Source organism: Gavialis gangeticus, unplaced genomic scaffold (genome assembly GCF_001723915.1).
Source record: "Gavialis gangeticus isolate Ggan-Ray unplaced genomic scaffold, GavGan_comp1, whole genome shotgun sequence".
NCBI classification, from domain to species: Eukaryota; Metazoa; Chordata; order Crocodylia; family Gavialidae; genus Gavialis; species Gavialis gangeticus.
The window spans coordinates 51769479-51791715 of NW_017729029.1; the positions used below are offsets into that span (position 1 = coordinate 51769479).

The 22237-nt window shown below is 38.7% G+C and overlaps 1 protein-coding gene across 2 annotated transcripts in view; it reads left to right on the plus strand.

The window, feature by feature from the left end:
• Positions 1-22237, plus strand: part of THOC2 (THO complex 2) — an 83477-nt gene that overhangs the window by 46117 nt on the left and 15123 nt on the right. For both annotated transcript variants that reach the window (XM_019521575.1, XM_019521576.1), the window contains exons 16-33: positions 1411-1495; positions 2223-2316; positions 2966-3046; positions 3279-3375; positions 5584-5701; positions 6504-6683; positions 8887-9051; positions 9689-9964; positions 10964-11105; positions 12822-12979; positions 14417-14545; positions 15165-15296; positions 15380-15564; positions 16229-16413; positions 17282-17384; positions 18085-18521; positions 20293-20351; positions 21899-21934. In XM_019521575.1, the coding sequence (XP_019377120.1) occupies positions 1411-1495; positions 2223-2316; positions 2966-3046; positions 3279-3375; positions 5584-5701; positions 6504-6683; positions 8887-9051; positions 9689-9964; positions 10964-11105; positions 12822-12979; positions 14417-14545; positions 15165-15296; positions 15380-15564; positions 16229-16413; positions 17282-17384; positions 18085-18521; positions 20293-20351; positions 21899-21934 (2662 nt within the window). The remainder of the gene's footprint in view (positions 1-1410; positions 1496-2222; positions 2317-2965; positions 3047-3278; positions 3376-5583; positions 5702-6503; positions 6684-8886; positions 9052-9688; positions 9965-10963; positions 11106-12821; positions 12980-14416; positions 14546-15164; positions 15297-15379; positions 15565-16228; positions 16414-17281; positions 17385-18084; positions 18522-20292; positions 20352-21898; positions 21935-22237) is intronic.

Genomic DNA, 22237 nt, shown 5'->3' on the forward strand with positions numbered 1-22237 from the left:
CTCTTTAAATAATTGCAGCTGTTTACTTTAGTTTTCAGATGACCACACTTTCATTTGATTATGCCCTAAATGATTGTTTTTAGTAAAGCCAATTTGAAATGGAACAAAATAATTTATGTTAAAAAATTACTCAAATACTGTACTATGTTCTGCAATTGATTTGGCTTTGAAAGCAGTGAAGTCCTTGAGAAATTACTAGGACACTCCAACAGTAGTGTTGTGACCACTAAAGCAGAAATGATGCCCACACATCTTTGTAAGTTAGACTGGAAACAAGAAAAGCTATAAAATCTAAAGTGGTGACCCTTCTGCTTTAATATTGATATGTACTATTTACTTTGTTTCTTTGTAGGCTTAAGATCAGTGATAAGTCTGCAGGTTCAGTATTGGAAATGTTCTTGATATGAAAAATGCTGAAATCCAAGAAAGTATCTTCAGTTAGCTGAGTATAATTAGAGTTTAATTCTGACAATTCATTGCTTTCATTTCCTAAAGGAAAGTTCGCAGAAATGAAGCTATGACAAGAAGTTAAGTGCTTTTTCCCCCCAAAACAAGCTGTGCGCGCTTGTATTAGAGTATCAGACTGAAGTTCTCTATTTAGGTCATGGCTATAACACAAGCTGTGCCAGTGTGGGGAGAATTTTAGTATTGTATGGCCCTATATTGTAGAGAAGTTTTTTGTTTTTTGAGTGCTAGGACATTTCAGTCCTTCAGTCTTCTACCTAGATATCAATTCAGTTAGTGCCAGTTGTGATTGACATGCCAAAGTATTAGGCAGTATATTAAGGATGCCAGCTCTGTTCTGTATAGGTTGTACAGTCTATGTAGATTTCCACAGTTCAAGCTGGGTTCAGGCCACTAATCTGTATATGAGTTTCCACTCTTAAAAAATATCCCTTTTATTTTCCGTGGCACTTTTGCTTTATCTTTTGATCAAATATATCCTTTCAACAGGATTTATTTTGCATAATTGATGATTGTGTTACTTTATCACCACTAAATGCTAAGTTGGTGATACACAAATTGAAATGTATAGAGAAGCAGTGCTCAACCTTTCCAGTGCACAGACTGGATGAGTGGAACACAGATTGACCCCGAGTGCTGGGTCTAGGGCGAGGTACTGATTCTGACTCCTTGCCCTGGGGCTGGGTCCAGAAATGGCCTGGCCCTACGTGCTAACCTGATCCAGCATGTGGGGCCATGTTATCCAGCCTGTGCAACTTCCCATGGGTCTGAAAATTTGGTGACAGAGGGAGTGGTGGCAGCCTTAATTGCTCCAGGGCTCCCAATGCTATTGTTACTCCTCTGCTGCAAAATGTCTAGACACATGGGAAGCTCTGTGGGTCAGATGACTTTGAGCACCACTGATACAGAGGTTTTAATCGCAATGAAATATCTCCTCTTTTATAGGCGTCTAACGAAGGAAAATGTGAAGCCTTCTGGAAGACAAATTGGGAAGCTGAGTCACAGCAATCCAACAATTTTATTTGATTATGTATGTTGTTATGTTTGGATGTATATTTAAATGATAAATTGACCCAGTCTTTGCTGATAATATGCAAGTCCTTTCTTGAGCTGTCAAGGCCTAGTATAAGGAAGGGTTACAGAATTGTAAGTGTATGTATTAAAAGGGGGAACCTGCCTATTTTGTATGTGATATCTTAAATCAGGGAGGAAGAGGCCTAACTTTACTATACTAAATTTGTGTTGTTTTTTATGCATAGTTATTCAGTAGGTGTATGAAGTATACCCAAATTGTAAAAAATGACTAGTGATTCTTGGATTGCCAAATCAGAGCTTTAATGAGACCTAATTTTCAGTAAGTAAAGATCATTCCCCTTTCAAAGTTGGATCCACATTTAAAAACTTTCAAGTTGGACACTCAGATTAGGGCCCTTAATCGTGATCAGTTTTGTTGGGATTTTAATTTAATAGTAAGTGATGTAAAGATAGTCCCCCATTTAAAAAAATGTAGAAATGGTTTGACATGTTTAGTTCACTAATACTTCTAGTGTAATATAGAAATAAAGAGAGAGAACCTATAAAGGCATTCAAAATGTAGTAAAAGTCAGGTTTTAAAGATCTTGCTTTGAAAAAAGCTGGAAGAGCTTTTAGTTTAGTAGATACTAGGTAAACCATGACATTTTATAAATTGGAATTGAAGGATAAGTAGCCCTGTCTTACCAGTGTGAATAAATTTGTATCATGTTTTTTGTTTTCAGATTTTATCACAGATTCAGAAGTATGATAATTTAATAACACCAGTCGTTGATTCATTGAAATACCTCACTTCACTGAACTATGATGTCTTGGCATGTATCCTCTTTGTGTAAACAGTTACCTCTGCTAGTTGTATGCCTACGCTTGTGTCTTAATCCTGGATTAGCAATCCTTTCAGTAGGTATTGTTTTGTTGTGGCTGCACTGCTTTATAAATCTTTCTGTTGTTTGCTGATCTTTTGTGATAGTTCCCATTTTGTGACACTTGCTTTCTAGCTCATTCCTCCTTTTTTCCCCTTTCTGGCATTATTAGGAAATGCTGTGTTTCGGCAGTGGTTTACTATTTAATCATCTGCCTGTGTAGGATTCTTGTGCGTCCTAAATGATGAGATGGTAACTGCTGGTATCTAGATAGTAGTGTGTCTTTTATCTTAATGGATGTTGTCAGCAATCCTAACCCCAAAATTCATATATATATGATTTGCTTTCTAACTACTCAAGTATAAGACTCACACATTACAATTTTTGCAGCTAAATGTACCGTTCTATATAACTCTTGCTTTGATAAGTCACCTAACAATCTTGATCCTGCTAGATCTCTTTCTGCAAAATGGAGATGCCTTATAGGCACGTTTTCAGATTCAAATAATGTTTGTAAAGTGCTTTAAAATATCAAGTATGATAAGTTGTTCTTAATGCTTACAGCAGTTTGCTTAAGGAAAGTATTTTCTTTAACTTCGTAAAAGATTGCATCATTGAAGCACTGGCAAATCCTGAGAAGGAAAGAATGAAGCATGATGACACTACAATCTCTAGCTGGCTGCAAAGTTAGTATTTCTGTTTTGTTCATGAATTAGTGTTTAAAATATATATCACTTCTGTGATTTTGAACTATCTATGTATTTTTCAAAGGCGAAAGCAATACGGCAAATAAAAGCAAGAGAAATGTATTTTTTTCTTGTTTATGAAAGTGTAAGTAGAAAGTTCACAGTAAGTTGATTAATACAGCTTTCAATCATGGCTTTTTGGTTTTTTTATTTTGTCCTCCATCTTCTTCAGGTCTAGCTAGTTTTTGTGGTGCAGTTTTTCGAAAGTATCCAATTGAACTTGCTGGCCTTCTTCAGTATGTGGCAAACCAATTAAAGGCTGGGAAAAGGTAAGTCTAACATAGTTAAGATGTATTCTAAAATGTACTAATTTGGCAACTGCCTTTTGCCAATTCAAACATAGGCACATTTTTATTAGTAAAGTTGTAGTTATTATACTGGTCAGACAGGTAGAGAGCTTCAAGTACCATCTTCTCTCTGCGCTGCTCTCTGCTCAGGTTTGGGGGAGCCTGCCTCATGCTGCTCCAGCCTGGCTGCCAGCTGTGCTGTGCTGATGCTCCCAGCTGCACTGCAGAGGGTTGGAGGGAGGCGGGCTGGCTCCAACCTGGTTTTGCTTGGCAAACTCGCGAGTGACTGGTCTGCTGCCAGCCACCTAGGCTGGTGCAGCGTGGCTGCCCAGGGCTGGTTGCGGCAGCGATTTGGTGTGCGGGAGGCAGTGAGCCCTGCCAGACGACATAGCCCATGTGAAGCTGTGGGCAGCAGCAACTGGCAAGGGATTTTCCCTCTTTCCCTCCCTCCCAAGTCAGCAGTGCACTGCAGGGAGAGGAAGGCAGAGCCATATGCTGCAGCAGGCAGGCGGTATGCCTGCCTGGCTGCTTTGGTGGGCCACTACACCGCATCCCTTCCCTGCCAGGTTGCATCCCACGCTAAATGATACCTGTAATGCATTACCAGTATAAATATACTGGTTTTAACTGTTTAACTTTTCACATTCCTAATTAGCAACTCATGTTTTAATATAGTTAATATCTTACCCTTTTGCTTAAAAAGAACCACTGATAAGAAGAGGCATTTCAGCACACTTTTCTAGAGTTTTGAGATTTTGAAAATTTCAGTCTTTTCCCTTCCCATCACACACTTTTCCTTCGCTGCTCACCAGTTACCACCTTATGTAGTCTGGTGATGGCACAGTTACATTGACCACCAGAAATAAGGTAGGTAACAGTTTCTGTCCTTCCATAATATTGCACAAATTATAACTTATCAATATCATTAGTTTATTTCAAAATTTAACTTGGGATGCAATATAAAATAAAATTAAAATAGATTTTAGCCTGACAGTTGGACTTAATTGTTCCATTATGGCTGGGTAAATTGGAGTGTGTGGAGTAAGGATGCAGTTAATTCCCAAAGCTGAAATCTGGGTATATACATTATGATTGAAAAATGAAAACAAAAAACATCATTAAATACTCTGTAAGGTTTGTTTTGGGGAGTTCAGGTCAGCATTTGCTTTTAGCAATATTTCTTAGATTTTTGCAAGATCTCTTTTAAGAAGTCTGTTTGGGACAATTATATTACTACTCTGATTTCTCTTAAAAAGCAATAAACTCATAGCAGGTAGTCTATTTTCTTGGTTATTCAAATCGGAGGAAAATCTAATTTTGGTAACTAGGGTAAATTGTTTATGTAAATGGTTAAATGAGATTGCATGCTTCTTCCAAAGACTAGTACTGGCACTCCAGTTACAGTCTGCCAGCTGTTTTTCTTGAAAACTGGATCAGCTGATCACAGAATTCGTGATGTGAAATGTGCCTTATGATACTGTATTGGATGTATCGCGTTGGATATAAAATGTTTTGTAATGCCAGAAATTTGTGTGTGAAATTGCAATAGAAGAGTTTTTTATAAACATATTAACTTGTGATTTTTGTAGGGAAAGATGTGGTTTGTCCTTATTTGGCCATTTAATTTGCTCTCCTTTCTTTGGAATTGAGCATATCAAAATTAATCTGAAGGTGGTGGCTGTGTTGGCATTTCTTATTTTTTGCACCTTAATTTAAACATGGTTACTACATCAAAACAAGCTCTACATTCAGAGCAAGTACAAAAATGCTGACAGCAAGTGCCTTAGAGTCTGCACAGAATTTAAATAACAATTTTCATCAGAAAACACTCATGTTTTATTCTTGACATTGTAGATCACGAGCAGTGTACCCATTACTATTTGCAGAACTGGGTCTCAATATGTTACTTTTTGCAGAGATCTTTGAGGTCCTGTTCTTTGTCCCATGGAGGTTACTTTCTTTTAAATGTAATTATATTGCACATGTTAACATTACCAAATCTGTTTGTCAGCTTTTAACAGTGTTTCTGGATCTTAATTACCTTTTGAAAATAAATTAGGTATTGCCTACTTATTACAGTAGTTTTAACATGCAAATTGCATTTAATTTGTATTGATTATTTTAAATAATAATTTATGTTCCTCATAGTAGGTCTCATTTTTATGTAGTTCTGATTTTTGTTCTGTGCAGCTTTGATTTGCTTATTTTAAAAGAGGTGGTACAAAAAATGGCTGGAATAGAAATTACAGAAGAGATGACAATGGAGCAGCTAGAGGCCATGACTGGTGGTGAACAGCTAAAAGCTGAGGTGAGAATGAAGGTTAATTTATTGCAAATCCTAATAGCACCTAAACATCAGTAATGCATCTATTTAAAGGCACTTTTAACAATCTCATTTGGAAGCAGCTCTGATACCTGAATGTGAACTTAAAATTAAAATTTTTGTGTTACACAGAGATGCTCCTAGGAGGTAGCTGATACAGATCTAAAATGCCTTACTAAATAAGTAAGCTGCTTGACTTGCTGTAGTCCTGTGTAAAGTATATGTACTGATTTATCTCCTCAGGCCATATGAAGGACAGTTGGGAGTGCACTTAGGCAGAAAGATTAAAAGTCATTTGCTAATATATGTGCTTAGAAATGTTGAACTAGAAGAGACTTGCTGGGCCTCAGATCCCTGCAGATGGAATAGATAGAATGTAATAAAGATTTGTCTAGAAGATTTGTCTGTTCTGGCAGTCTTGTATGGCATGACCAAAAAGCACCTGATTTAAAAAACAACAACATAAGAATCCTACAATGCCACAGGAAGAGAGTAGGAAGAACTGGTGTTCTACCAATATTTGGGTGAGTGCATTGGTAGAGAATTTTGTTAGGTAAAGTATGTCAAGAACTGGACCATGCCTTATATTATGGAGAGGAGGCAAAAAAACAAAAACAAACGCAAAACCAACAGACCCCAAAAAACACTACTTGGCAGAGATAGATCTTCAGGAATATTCTATTGAATGAAAAGTGATTTGCACAAATCTTACGTACAAGGTCCAAAATTCATAATCTTAGCCTATGTGTGTTATTTTCTAAAACTTGTTTTCTTGGCTTCTTTGCAGGGCGGATATTTTGGTCAGATCAGAAACACAAAAAAATCATCTCAGAGACTGAAAGATGCATTATTGGACCATGATCTTGCCCTTCCACTGTGTCTGCTGATGGCTCAACAGCGAAATGGTGTGATCTTTCAGGAAGGAGGAGAGAAACATCTGAAGTTGGTAGGAAAGCTGTACGATCAGGTAAGTACAAACCATTACAGGTTAGCTTTTTTAAAATAAGGTTTTAATTCTGGCCTGTTTATTTGATAAAAATCATATCGCACAGTGGTTTTTATTGGTAAATTAATCTGTTTGCTTTAAAAATAATAATAAAAATTAGGGCTGTACAATGCTTTAGTTGCTGATTCGATCAGGAGGAGATTTGGCCCGATTTGGCGGCTGAATCTCTGAATCCGAATTGAATCAGGAGATCCGTTAATCTCTCTGAATCGAATCAGAAGTCTCTGAATAGATTCAGAGAGATTCACTAATTCAGCCATAGACACAGCTTTATATGTTTTTTCTACATACCTCGAGGTACCAGGCACGGCTCGTGAATGTTGAGATAGCAGATGGAATTTCCCACAGGAGCCGGGGGGGGTGTTCCCTGTGCACTTGGCGACGGACCCAGAAGTAGACTAGAAATACTTCCGGTCCAGGTCTGCCACCGAGCGCGTGGGGGAACCGCCCGCCCCTCAGCTTGGCGACTGGTGCCTCCTGAGTCTGGGGGGCACCCGGGGTCCCCCGTGGCCAATCGTCAAGCTGGAAGGGTGCTGGGGTGGGGGCACTGCCAAGTGCGCAGGGCACCCCCCCGCGCTCCAGTGGGACGCTACATCTGCCCCACCATCTCAGCATTCACAAGCCATGCCTGGTACCTTGAGGTACATAGAAAAAACATATAAAGCAGTGTCTATGGCCAAATCGCTGATTCTCTGAATCAGAATCGAATTTTTAGATTTGGATTTGGCTGAATCGAATTGGGATAGTAATCTGAATCAGCGAATTGAATCAGTGTCCCCTGAATCGGGCTGAATCTGAATTGAATACTGCCTGCTTTGCAAACCCCTAATAAAAATGGCTATTTTTTTTATAATTAGTGAGGGAGAAATGTAATTTTTTTAGGTTGTGTACTGGAAAAATGACCTTGTAAATTTGTGGATTGAGATTTGTTCAGTGTACTTTGTACGGAGTTTGAAAGGCTGAAGCACCTAGCGTAATTCTGATTTTTTTCCAAATGTTTTACTTATACAGTATATAACTATTTTGGTGTCAAAAGGAAATAATGTAATGTAGTCTAGCAGGGTGTATGAACAAACAAATGATGTACAGAAGTCCAAGAAATGCACACTTGACAGTGAAGGTTTGTGAGACCACCTAGTCTCACCTGCATTTCAAAGGAGAAGTGGACAAGTTGCCTCACCTACTTAGTACTTTTAGGAACTAAACAGAGACCTTCTAAATTCATGCCTTCTAAATTGATTATAAGCCAGCAGCTTTTATAATTGCTTCCAATTCAATCTAGGTGAAAAGTGACTCGTAGGTGAAAGATTAAAACAAGTTGTTTCCTTCTTATGAGGAAATCTGAACACGGGCAAACAATTTTACTTTGAAAGGTTTCAGGCTGTTCTCTGCAGCCATTCCGTTGACCTGAATCTGATTCTTCGGAAACTTAATTTTTTAAAAAAATTCTTGTTTTTATCTTTTTGGAGTCAGAAACAGGAAGGTCTTAGGTCATCATACACTCATCTGAGATTCCATGTCTCCCATTTTGGGTCTCAGTGTTAAGAGGCATTAAATAACAATTTATTATCTGTACTGGAAATTATCGGATGTGTACGGTTAGTCTTTTTTATGACCTCCTTCAAAATATCTTCAGTGGACAATTTATACATTGATAAGCATTGTTATAGTCCATTGGCTCAGTCACAATACACTGTGCACAAAAAGTCCATTGACATCTCCATTCAATTATGCTTCTCCACCAAGGAGCACTGTAGGATTTAAAATATATATCAGAGTCTAGAATGGATTGTGATGGTTCTTAATGGAAATCACATAGATACTGTTGTGCTTTTATTTGTTTTCTTGGAGTTATTTCCTTCTAGTTTTTTAGTTCAGGTTGCTGACGAAAAGGAGAGACTTGTTAAAGACTTAATGTAGCAACAGTTGACAGGTTATTTTGATATATTATTCTAACTTGAAGGATCTTTAGGTAAGGGGTACAAAACCACCGAGTAAGCCCAAAGTTTACATACTTCTAGTAGGGTAGAGTACTTGCTATTTCTTTTTTGCAAGAAGCTTATGTGACCAGTGGTTTGTTACCCAAGCGCATGTGATTTATCTTTTAAAAAGTTGTTGTCAAACACTGACTAGTCTGTAATTCTTTCTGTATTTTTCAATTCAGTGCCATGATACTCTGGTACAGTTTGGTGGGTTTTTAGCATCCAATCTAAGCACAGAAGATTATATTAAGCGAGTGCCTTCTATTGACGTTCTCTGTAATGAATTTCACACACCCCACGATGCTGCATTTTTCCTCTCAAGGCCTATGTATGCACATCATATTTCGGTAAGTAAAAGGATTGGGGGGGGGGGTCTATTTTCTGCTTTCTACAGCTGCAGTGTTAAGTTATAACCTAACTGCTGGATACAGCTGGATGCCTTTTTTTAGCTTCTCACAGTGGAAGTTTGCTGTGTCTTTTAGGACAGTGGTTTCCAATTTCTGTGCCATGGACCGGCACGGGAGTGGTAGAGCCAGCTGCTTCCCTCCCGGGGTTGCTCTGCCCCCCAGCTTTAACTGCATGTCGCCACTGGTGGTGGAAGCTGCTTGCCTTTAGCTAAAATGGTGCAACAGTTTCAGCTTTCAGAGTAAAACTTTCTGTGTGTGCTTTCAGAAACTCAAGTCCTTTTATCTGTTTCATTAAGAAGCTCTAGTGCCTTTAGTTTATAACAGGGACTTGAATTGTTGCAGCGGGATCATTTTGTTCTCCAGAGACTTGTTCAGAGATCCACAGACATTTCTTTTCTATTTTATGTGTATAAATAAAATTGTATGCATCTGTATTGAACTCTACCATGTAGAAAAGTTTTTTTTCCTTTGAGTGTTAAATGCCTTCATGTAAGAAATTTAATTGTTTAGATATATCAATTATTTAGATATAGGCAAATGCCACAAGTTACTAATAACTTTTCTTTTTAATCCTCAGTCAAAATATGATGAACTTAAAAAAGCTGAAAAGGGGAACAAACAGCAGCACAAAGTTCACAAATACATCACGTCGTGTGAAATAGTCATGGCTCCTGTTCATGACGCTGTGATCTCCTTGCACCTTCCCAAGGTTTGGGATGACATCAGTCCACAGTTCTATGCTACATTCTGGTCACTGACAATGTATGACCTTGCTGTTCCACATAACAGCTACGAGAGAGAAGTCAATAAACTTAAAGTACAGATGAAAGCTATAGATGACAATCAGGAAATGGTATGTTTTTTTCTTACAAACTCTAAAAAATAGTTTAATATTTTAAATTTGCTCTAACATTTCAGTTCAAACCTATAAACATTTCTAAGCATAAAAATGGGTTTTCAGGAAACCTTGTAATGGATGGTTGTAATCTCAGTTCGAAGCAGCATAATATTTAGTTTATTTGTATTGGTACCATTTGTTGTTAGGATTTTCAAAACATAAGCATATAGGATTTGGTTTACTACAGGTGCTCTTTTTGATAGTGCATCTGGTAACTGGTTTAATGCATTACAGGAAATACGAAGCACATAAAAGGCTGTTCACTTTGCTTAAATGTACTTCAGCATGGGAGTGGAACAAATTTTGGTCTCTGCTTGTGGTACTAACATCACTGACAGCCAGTTACATAACATTTTTCAAATTCTTTTTAGTTCTGTCTCTGAGAGTGGTATAAATAAGCTGACTACGCATACTGTTCCAGGCAGGACAGTCTTTTCCTCATGGTTTAGATGGATTTGTAGTGTTGTCTGAAAAGAATGGCAGAAACCACTTACACTTAAATACCTCATATTACCAAGATAAATGAACTCACCCGCTTGCTCATCCAGTTAATAGCTTTCATGAACTGAGTGGAACTGAATTAAGTCCACTGTAATTCTGAATGATTAATTCACTTCTAATTATAATTTTTAAGTTAATTTAGATTAACTGTACTGAGCATCCTCACGTATACAAGCCCATGGACATTACTGAATAAGGGCTATAAGGCAGGTCTGTGATTAGAAAATAAGCCTGTCATTTGTGTTCTCAGTGGAATATAGAGGCTTACTTAAAATCTTCAGCCCTGAATATTTAATGATTAAAATTAGACAATGATCTGGTAATTAGAGTGGGGTATGCACCCGAGTAAAGAGGCTGCTAGAGGAATACATGATTTTTATTGTGCTAACTACCATTTTTTTTAAATGTAGTAAGGGGTAACAAATATTAAATGAAATGCATTAACACTTGCAGCCTCCAAATAAAAAGAAGAAAGAGAAAGAACGTTGTACAGCTCTTCAGGACAAGCTTCTGGAAGAGGAAAAGAAACAGTTGGAGCATGTGCAGAGGGTACTACAGAGGCTGAAACTGGAAAAGGATAGTTGGCTTTTGGCAAGTAAGTGTGTGAAACTTTGTCTGGTTTCCGTAGGCCCTGCTTTTTCTGAATTAAAGTTCTGGCCACATTAACACTGTAATAGTATAATAACAAAAGACCAGATTTTAAAAATAAACTATGTTATATAAGATACATGGATTTTAATTTCAAGGGATCAGGCTTTATTTCAAATACTAGGTGATTATTTAGTTTTGATAGTGGTCACTTCATAGGTGGTTAATTTGCTGGACAAAAAGGCATATCAAAAACAAAATTCTTGCCAGTACAAAATGCCTGAATACCTAACTATCCTGAACTGGAGTATTTAGGATAGAATCCATTTGCACGAAGTTGAAATTTATTGTGGTTTAGGAAGTACCTTTATTTACAAGATTTCTGTGGGTGTTCTTTTTTGAAGTGATTTGACCATACTGCACATGTCCTAAACTGGTGCAGAACAATGTAGTTACCCAAAAATTATTATAATCAGATTTTTCCAGTTAAATTCTTTGTTAGGGTATCATTCAGTTTTGTCCCAAGAACTGGATCATAATGAGCATTTCTGCTTTTATTGAGTCTTAGGCAGTTGAGGAAGCTATATGTTCATATACATGTTTTTCTCACTGAGCCGTGGAATCCATGGTTAAACTTTCTCCTTGCAACATTATAGACTTATTACGGTAGTAAGTTGTTCTTGGTTACATCAGTATAATAAATCTGATTCCTCTGCTCCAGCCTAGGATTTTACGGCTGCCATGAAAAGACTGTTCCATGTGGATCCACATGGGCATAATTTGCAGAGTGGCCAAGTCTTGGTTCTAACCTCTTGTGTGGATTGGAGTTTTGCAGATGATCATTACTTCCCTGCAATAAGGCCGATATTTACCTCCTTTGATCTGATGTTCAGATAGTTCTTACGAAGCAAGATGAAGTCATTTTTAGGTTGAACTTAAAAATCAGTAGAACTTGTGAACTTCCAGGGTATAGAATCATAGAAAATTAGGGTTGGAAAGGATGTTAGGTGGTGATCTGGTCCACCCCCTGCCTCTCCTCAGAAGTCATGTCTCCTAGCCCCCTCACCATTTTTGTTGTCTTCCACTGGACTCTCGCCAACTTGTCCACATCCTTTCTGTAGTGGGGAACGCAAAACTGCACACACTACTGCAAATGTGGCCTCACCAGTGCTGAATAGAGGGAAATAACCACTTCTCTTGATCTGCTGGCAGCACTCCTATTAATGCAACTCTGTATGCTGTTAGGCTTCTTCATCCTTGCCCCCTCCTCCCCAAAGGAGGGACACTAGCAACAAATTGTCAGTGGCCATTTGCAACAAAATGTCATGCTGTTTTAATCCCTTACCTTCATTTGCTTTGCTAACTTACAACATTTGATATTCTGTACAGGTCTTTCAGTCAGTAGAATAAATCAGTGGGGTAGTTCTGAGCCTTATATCATCCGTTGTGTATGACTGAGAAAAATGTGCACAGTTAATGAATAGATTACATCTGTTAGATAAACCTCACTGAGCTACTAAAAAAACTGTTGGATTTGAGTTTTCCTGAGTTAGAATGAGTAGATGTCTGAGCTGTTAAATGTTCTAATCACAATGTATTTCTGAAGCACATAGATGAGTGATGTGGAATCTTTTTGTGGAAGGATTTTGAGGGCTAGCTGCCTTACGTAAAACTTGATATTGTCATAACGCTTTTTAATCTTTTCTTTTCCTTTGTTTTACAGAGTCTACCAAAAACGAAACTATCACAAAATTTCTACAGCTGTGTATATTTCCTCGGTGCATTTTTTCTGCAATTGATGCAGTTTACTGTGCTCACTTTGTAGAACTAGTACATCAACAGAAAACTCCCAATTTTTCCACACTTCTCTGTTACGATAGAGTAAGTAGCTGGAGTTCTTAGATGGTATTTACAAGTTTTATTTAATAAGTAGTTTTTTCTTGCAGAAACTTTTGCATATTCTTCCCACTAAAACAAAAAACCTGTATGCTTCAACAAAACAACTAGGTGTGTCCATGTTCCAGAATCTGTATTTATCATTATTGCCATAGCATTTTGAAGGTCCTCATCAGGACTGGGGTGCTAGGCAGTGAGCATATGAAAATGCTGTCCTTTCCTAGATCTTGATGTTGAGAGAGACCAGGTAGGCAACGTAAGTTAAAAATCAAAGGAACATCATGTTAACTATTTTTTTTAAAAGGCTTTCCTAAAGACCCTTCCCTCTCCTCTTTCTTTCTGGCTGCCAGGTCTGAGCCAGGTATTCCCTTAGTTCTGAGCCATGATATCCTCCTCCAGTTTGTCTGCCCCTCATTGCATTGCAAAAGATGGATGATAGTTATAGAAAGCAAGAACAGGACAGTTCAGATCCTATTGCAAAGTTACACTTGCACTTTTAGAACCTAGTTTAAAAACTAGTATCACTGATTTTGTTTGGTTTCTTCTTGAAAGACTGTTTGGTCTTCTGGGTGCCCATTTGAATTGGCTGGTCTTCGCAGTCCTGTTTCTGACAGCAGTATATTTTTACTGCTTATCATCCCCCAACAGACCTGGAGAGCCTTCGCAAGATTCTAGTTTTTCTTGCACATCACCAGGATTTTTTACTAACTTATTGTTTCTGATGCATTCTACCTGTTGAAGACAGTGGGGTCACACAGCATCACTGAGGGCATAATTTACCCTCTGAAAATAGACAAATCTCCTATTTCACTTTCAGACCTGGGTCAAGTTTGAAAGCTGGGCCATTTGGGGAAAAAAATCTCACTTTTTAAAGTTGAAAATACTTGGTTTAGATGTGATCCTTCAAACTACCTCTTATAACGAGTGTTCTGAGTAGAACTACATTTCAGCTACAGTTTATAGATGTCTCTGGGTATGGACAAGTGAACAAAAGATGAGGGGAAGCTTCTGTTTTGAAGCATGCAGTAGTTGTTAAATCCGTTACATGTGCGTGAAACTTTTGGGATAAAAGTTAGCTAATTACTGCTTAACACTGAATAAAGCATGGTTAATATTTGGAGTAGTTTTGCTACCCTTTTCTAGCTATAGAATAATACACATGTAACAGCTGTATCATAAGAGCTTTTATCAGTATCCTTTGATAGTGATAACAGTGATGTGTGTGTATAATACCTTCTCTAGCTCTGTGATTATTTAGGAATTAACAAAGATGCTGATAAAAACAATGTAGAGGAATTTATAGTTCAAAATCAATTGTTCCTTTATATTTTGGTAAACCAGCTATTCTTATGGCCATGAAGTGAGAAGACTGAAGGAGTTGCATTTGATTTTAAGTCATCCTCATTTTTCTGTTTTTCCCAGGTTTTCTCTGATATAATCTATACAGTAGCAAGTTGCACTGAAAATGAAGCTAGTAGATATGGCAGGTTTCTATGCTGCATGCTAGAGACTGTGACTAGATGGCACAGTGATAGAGTCATATATGAAAAGGTATGTAAAGTTGTCAAATAATCTGCTTGATGAGTAACTGGATGGTCCCTACAGATTAAGCCGAGCCAAATAAGTGGGTGTTAGTTGAGCTTTAATGCTGTAAGACATTAAGTATGATTGAGTGTGTAATCTCGTGTTCTGATTTTAAACTGCATGCATTATTAATAATGCTTAGATGTGACATTTCTGTAATGGTGAAGGATTTTTTTTTACTGGCTCCTACCCTTTTTTCCATTTATTTCTAAGATGAATCGGGCAAGGCCTAATTTACTGAAGTCTTATGCCATTGATAAAATTCATATAGATTAGAGGGTAAAGTAAAATCTCAGATTGACCATAGGCAGTCATACAGGTAACGTGAGAATGAAGAAACCTTCTTTCTAGAACCAGTTAAAATAATTTGTTCTCAGTAGCCAGGTATTAATTTGGAATGAATTATTTTAGAAAAGTCATATAAATGTTGCAATGTATGAACAAGGTTAAAGTTCGTGTAGTCAGTTTTTGAAAGCAGTGTGCTTCAGTTGCATTTTAACTCTTGAAGTATTATTTTTAAAATGCTCCCTGAACAAGTTTTATTTTGTTCAAAATCAACCTTTTTTTCTCCCTTTTAAATGTGCAGGAATGTGGCAACTACCCAGGTTTTCTTACCATCTTACGGGCAACTGGGTTTGATGGTGGAAACAAAGCTGACCAGTTAGATTATGAGAATTTTCGACATGTCGTCCACAAGTGGCACTATAAACTAACAAAGGTAAATAAGGAAGTTGAAATGATATGACACACTTAAATATTGATGAAAACTGTCTTGATAGTCTTCAATAAATTGTATTCCAGGCTTCTGTACACTGCCTTGAAACAGGAGAATATACACACATCAGAAATATCCTGATTGTGTTGACCAAAATCCTTCCGTGGTATCCAAAAGTGCTGAATCTGGGCCAAGCCTTGGAAAGAAGAGTACATAAGATATGTCAGGAAGAGAAAGAGAAGAGACCTGATCTATATGCATTGGCTATGGGGTAACAACATCTTACTTTAAACAGTGATTAATATACATCATGAAAGGAAAGACTTGGAACTCTATCTTGGCATATTTGAGTTCTGCCTTATCTTGGAAGATCTTACAGGCCTGTACCTTGGGGCTGATGTGAACTGAAGCTTTCACTTTGTAGCACGTGATGGTTAAGTGTGCCAAGAACTTCACAGGGCACAAAGAAAGTCAAGATCCCCATCATGAAGCACTTAACTGTAAACAGAACTGGTAGAGTAGTACTTAGCTGGCAGGAATGTATGGTTATAAGATGACAGAGGTACTCCACCTAGGCACATGCTGTTCTAGAGCAGTAAAATACACCTTTAATTTTGTTTTTCACTTGATGAGCACACCTTCTTCCATGTACATCTTAAGTGCTTGAAAGATATTTTTTTCATCATAGTAGGTATAGAATTAGAATTAAAAAAAAAAAATAAATACCCGTGATTTTTCAGAGGGTTTTTGAAGGCAGGATCTGGAGGATCAGGTTCTTTTAGAAGCCTGATTGAAGTAATAGAAGGAAGGAATATTACAGACTATTTTGGAAAAAGTGCTAAACACTTAGGTTTTAATTGACCTTTTTAAACCCCAACCAATGTTTATATATCGCTTTATGTCTGTGCATATTTAACACTCTGTGCGAATTTCAGCTATTCGGGGCAGTTGAAAAGTAGAAAGCCTTATATGGTACCTGAAAATGAATTCCATCACAAAGACCCTCCTGCCAGGAATGCTGTAGCTGCAACAGTGCAAAATGGGCCAGGTGGTGCTGGGCTGCCTGCATCACTCGCGGTTAATGCAGCTAAACTGGAAGAAAGCACTGCTGAGGAGACTGGTAAGATATTTATTTGCTATAAGCCAGTAGTGCCTAATGTTTTTGCCTGGTGGGCTGGATGGGCAGTGCCTGGTCTGTCTGCGAGCTAGATCTGTCTGGTGGTCCCTATCCAGTCCCTGGGACAGGTGCAGGTGGGCTGGGGATTGGAGGCAGGCCAGTTTCAGTGCAGCCCCATGAGACAAAAGAACTTGACATGGACCAATGGCAGGGAAGGGGGCATGACCAGGCCTCAACCTGGCTTTGTGATGGGGGAAAGAGAGCTTGCCCAGGCCACAATCGGGCCCCACTGTGGGAGGGCAGGGAGGGGACATGGCCAGGCCCCAATCTGGGCCCACAGCAGGAGAAGGGGGCATGGCCTGGCCCTGATCCAAAAGTGGGGGTAGAAGGCATTGACCAGTCCAGCAGAGGAAAGGGATGTACATGAGGCATGGGAATTAGACAGGGGGGGAGAGTGACTATATTTATGGCCACTGCTCCCCTGCCACCAAATTTTTGGATCTGTGGGGATCCCCATGGGCCAGATGAAATGGCTCTGCAGGCTGGATGCACCTGTGAATTCTTTTAATGCTATAAATCTAACCTTTTGAAAAAGTGACTGTAGGGATTGCCTAGTTTAGCATCACTTTGAGAATGTTAAATCGGAGCAATCCATGCTTTAAAAGATACTCATGGTTTGTTGCTTGTAGCATTAATCCTTCATTACTAGAAAATGTACCGTGATCAACATAGCTGTCAATCAGTTAAACCCAGTTTTATGTGTATTTTGAAATACAAAATATATTTGGGGGCGGGAGGGGAAGGGGGCTAATAGCATTGAGCCAATGTACAAGTTTAGTGGATTAAGTTTTAGTGTTGTTTTTTTAAACAGATAAATTAAAGGAGAAATCTCAGGGTGCTATGAAAATTATTAGTAAAGCAGTCAATACAACACCTAAGGTGACAACAAGCAATGGAAACAGTGCTTCTAATAGGTGAGAAATCTACTCTTCAGTTTCCCCAGTGTCTTAGTTCAGTATTTTACAATTATATTTGATTGCGACTTATCCTTGAAAAGAGTATTTAGCAAGAAGTGAAAATAATGTTGTCCATTTTGCTTGGTGTAAAAGTACAAGTTATATTCTCTTGATCCGTAAGACAGAGAAGTTGAAATGGATTTGAATAACTTAGATTATTTTCTTCCAAAATGTGCAATGAAATTCATTTTACTTCCCGATTATTTAATGATATTGAACTAAAGAAATACCCATGTTAAATGGATTAAATTTAAAGATTAATTTAAGCACCAGGAGCTCTGTCCATGAAGAGCAGAGGGCTCTAGACCTCTCTATATATGTACCTAGTTCCTGGTCAGGTTGGGCACATGAAATTGGTATTGCTCTTTGCGTGCCTACTAGGGTGAAATAACCTCAGGTCCAAAATGAGGGTTTTGTAATGCATACTGTATTTGTAGTGCTCTAGAACCCTGCCAGTCTCTTACAAGTATTTTATTCCTTGCATCCCCTTTGTTGCTGTGAAGAAGAGAAAAAGGACACTGAGGGACTGAGAAATTTGTTGTTCATTTTGTCATTTTGAAGAATTTTCCATCTTGTACTTGAAAGGAAAACTGATTTGAAATTTGTGACGAAACCTGATATGAGTATTTACTGTGTTTTGGGTTTCTTTTTTACACAGCAAAGTTATTAAAGAAAAAGAAGACAAAGAAAAAGGTGGGAAGGAAAAAGATAAAGAAAAAAAAGAAAAGACTCCAGCTGCCACTCCAGAGGCCAAGGCACTTGGAAAGGATGGGAAAGATAAACCAAAGGAAGAACGGGCAATCAAAGATGATAAAGCAAGAGAGACCAAGGAAAAAACACCAAAGTCTGACAAAGAGAAAGAAAAAATCAAGAAAGAAGAGAAAACCCCAAAAGATGAAAAATCCAAGACAGTTGTTATCAACATTGAGTCAAAGTCAGCTGCTGAAAAGGAGAGAGAAAAGGAGCCATCCAGAGAAAGAGATGTAGCGAAGGATATGAAATCCAAGGAAAATATTAAAGGAGGAGAAAAGATGCCAGTAGTTGGGTCCTTGAAGTCACCTGTTCCCCGATCAGAAACATCAGAATCTGAAAGGGGTAAAATCTTGTTTTGTTTTTTTGTATTCTTTCTTAAGCTGCCTCTTGGAAAATATACAGACCGTTGGAAGCTTGCTGACTAGTTAAAAATACTTAGGATGTGGGCTTAGGACAATACCTAAAAGTTAGTTGGCATGTAATCATTTAAAACCTTCTAATTTTGTGGGGCAGGGTTTGTGACGGATCTTGACTTCCGTTATTGTGCAAACTGTGAAGATAGTCTTTCCCTTGCTGTGATGTATTCCAAACTCCCACCAATTTCAATGGGCACTGAATATTACAGGACCCAGTAATGTAATTAGGGGTAGGCAAGTGGGGCATTAGCCCTGGGCACTGATTTAGAGTAGGCACCAGACTGGCATCCCCTCGAGAGCCTGCACTGCGGCAGCAGCAGCCTGGGTGTTGGGAGTTCTATGCTGCAGCAGCCTCAACAGCCAAGGTCAAGGAAGACTGAAAAATTGTGCTTGAGCTACAGCTCATTTTACCTGGGAAGCTTGGGGGAGGGACAGTGATCTGGGCCAGCAGGAGAGGGGGGCAGACCCCAGCTCTGCACTAGGATAGGGGCGCCTTCCACCTCTCCTGCAGGTCAGAGACTGGCAAGGGACGGTGCTCAGCAGCCAGTCTGATGCTCTCACAGCTGGCCAGACCTATGCTGGGGGCAGGGGGAACAGGCATGGGCCTCCCCCCGACACGGACAGACCCTGGCCCAGGGTGTTGGCCCAAGGATCGGGAAGTGCTTCTCCCCCTTCCCCCTGCACTTCAGTGACTTGCAGTGGCCCAGCTGCAGGAGGGGGCAACCCTTGCATATGATTGGGGGGCCAGGGTTGGTGGGGGGGGGACTCCCCCTGCCCTCCACCAGGCTGACAGGAGTGACAGGACACAGGCTAGGGACCAGAGGCTTTGCTGCCTTAGCTCTGTGACAGCCTGGGGGTGGAACCAGCCCTGCTCCACTGGGGCATACAGCTTGGGCCAAGGCTAGCCTGCCCACACTGGGGGAGATGGAAAGAAAGCATCCTGGGGTGCTGGGGACTGCGAGTTAACTTGAGTCAGGAGGGGATCTAGAACAGAAGTGCGATAGACCAGTTTATCTTAAATCAGTTAAGTCTGATACTACGTTAACCCAGCTTTTTCTTAAACTGATTTCAGCTGTTTTGAAACTGGTTTATGTGCATTGAACTTCTGTTCTGTTACAGGTTTAAAGTTACAGTTTCCAATCACACCTACTGGTTTATGTGTAATTTCTGTCCTTAGCACTAAAGGGGCTTTGGGTGGGGAAGAAGGGAAGAGTCTGATACCTAGTAGCTTAAAAGGTGGGGCTTTGGGGCCTTTGCAGGGCACAGAGTCATTCTAGTAAACAGGAAGATGGTTAACAACTTTGTCATTTAAGTCACTTTTGAGGTTTGGCATGAAAAACTGCTGAAGTGACTGAAATAATTCATCTTCTTGTTGTTGGCTTTTAGCAAGCTCAGAAAAATGGGGTTGCATCTGTTTCCACCATACCCTTTCCCCCACCTCACAACCTTGCAGGTTATTAACACATTATTTTAAATGAACATTTAAACTCCAGAACAGGTTCTACAGCAAAGTTAGGGAAATTGTGGAATAAGAGGAACCCAGACTTGCTGATTTCTCTAGATGATCAAAGGAACTAAATCATCTTCTGTAGCAAATCTTTAGTTCAAAATTTAAATTCCTTTTGAGTTTTGAAATTCCCTGCTTTGGTTAAGCTGTTGTTGCTCACTGTTTTTTCTGTTTTCTTTTACTCCTCTAGAACAAAAACGCCGCAAAGTTGATACCCATTCTTCTCCATCACATTCCTCAACAGTAAAGGTTAGTATAGCCTGAGGAAGGCAGCGCCTATGTTAGGCTCACGAGTTTGGAATGCCAGTGTCCGACTTCCTTCAAGTTTTGTGCCAAGTTTACCCTGGAACCACTGGAGGTTTAATATTGCATTAGAAAATGCATTCCTTTTCTTTATTGGTGGACTATTTTTTCTATTAAATATTTTTAATTAGAAAAAGTAAAGCTTCAAGGACCTAGCACAAATTTTGTAAATAGTGTTTGAAAATGGCAAGAGAATTTTTACACAGAAGTGCCTCATTGTTTTAAGCAGTCAGTTTTTTTGGAGTGCAATGGTAGCTACAAGCAAATGAGTCTTTGCAGCAGAGTGGAGCATATTTTTCTGCACTAATTGAAGAATCTATAGCACTGAAGATTTCCTGGATGATACGGGATATACAGTACCTCTGAATTCATCAGGCTTCTTGATGAGCATCATACCGATGTGTGCCTTCTAAAGGAGGAGTCTTGAAAAGGAGTTCCATTTTAAAGTCTCCTTGGTGATCAGTTCTCCTGTAGTTGTGTATATTCAGTGAGCATGCAGCTTCTGTTGTACCTTCCCTTCGAGGTTTGTTTATATTCCAATGGGTTCCCACCATGTTGAGCCCTGCGTTACGATAAAACCAGATGTGGCAACCAAGCCTACCACCCAGCAAAGAGAAACCCCAGGCATTCAAGCGCAGCACAAAACCGTGGGTGTAGCCTACTTGAAGACTCAGGGTAGCCATTCCTTGCTCCATATTTAATTTTATTTCTAAACCATCTATGTACATGGAATCTTTGAATTTGCAGTACGTTGAACCTTTAAAACTGTAAGTTACTAATACTTCATCAAGAGCACTGTGATGGATTATGTGGGATGTTTAAACTTCACCATCTTACCAGCTTAAAAACACAATTTTTTTTTTTTTGCTTTGTTTTGTTTCCTTGGAAAAAAAATAATTTTCTGTAGAAGAGTTGCTTTAAGACTTAGATTAATTTTGGAAAACCAAAAGTAAAAAAGTGCATAAAATCAGTTTTGAGAAATTAAGTGATAGTGCTAAAAACTTAAATGTAATTTTGAATAGTTCTTACTTGATCTGTTACTTTACAGATTACAATTTTAATATCATTCTAGGGTCTCTTCTACCACATTTAACCATAAGTGGAGAAGACAGATGTAATATTTTGAAATACTTGTTTCACCCATGATTCTATTAGGTTGAGAATTTAATTTTTAATTGTTTCAAAGATTTTTTTTAAATCTTTGTGGGGAATGTGGGTTTCTGATATTTTATGAAGAATTGAATATAAGCAAATTTAATTTTGTACTTTTCATTATTGATATAGATCAGTCTTAATGATATAGGCCAGTCTAGAAATGAGATGTGAATTTTGCTGTTGGCTTTTAGCCTTGTTCAGTATAAAGTATTAACATCAGATTTATTCCAGAAGGAGTAGCTGTTTTTTGTTTCGAGGGTACGGCCATGCTTCCCAGAGTTCCTCTGGTTTCTGAAAACTATACCAGCTTACGTGTCATCTCCGTTCATTTTCTACAGGACAACCTCAGCGAACTCAAGGACTCTTCAGCAAAGGTTTGAACCTTTTAGTCGCTCCCAAAGTTTCCTTCTATGTTTGTTGTGGAGGGACTTTAATCTTGGGTGTACGATTGATTTATTCATACATGACCAAGTAAACAATTAAAAGAACTCCAGTACTGTACATGCTAACTTAGCAGTAGGTTTTTTTTTTCATTCAAAACTTGTATTTATGGGCTTATTGGTTGTGCATTTAGTTTCTGAACACCAAAATGAAATGTGCTTGGTACAGTGCGATCAGCATAGACTTTTGTGGCGGATCCTTAATTAACCATCTTTTAATGTTCCTCAGATGTGTTT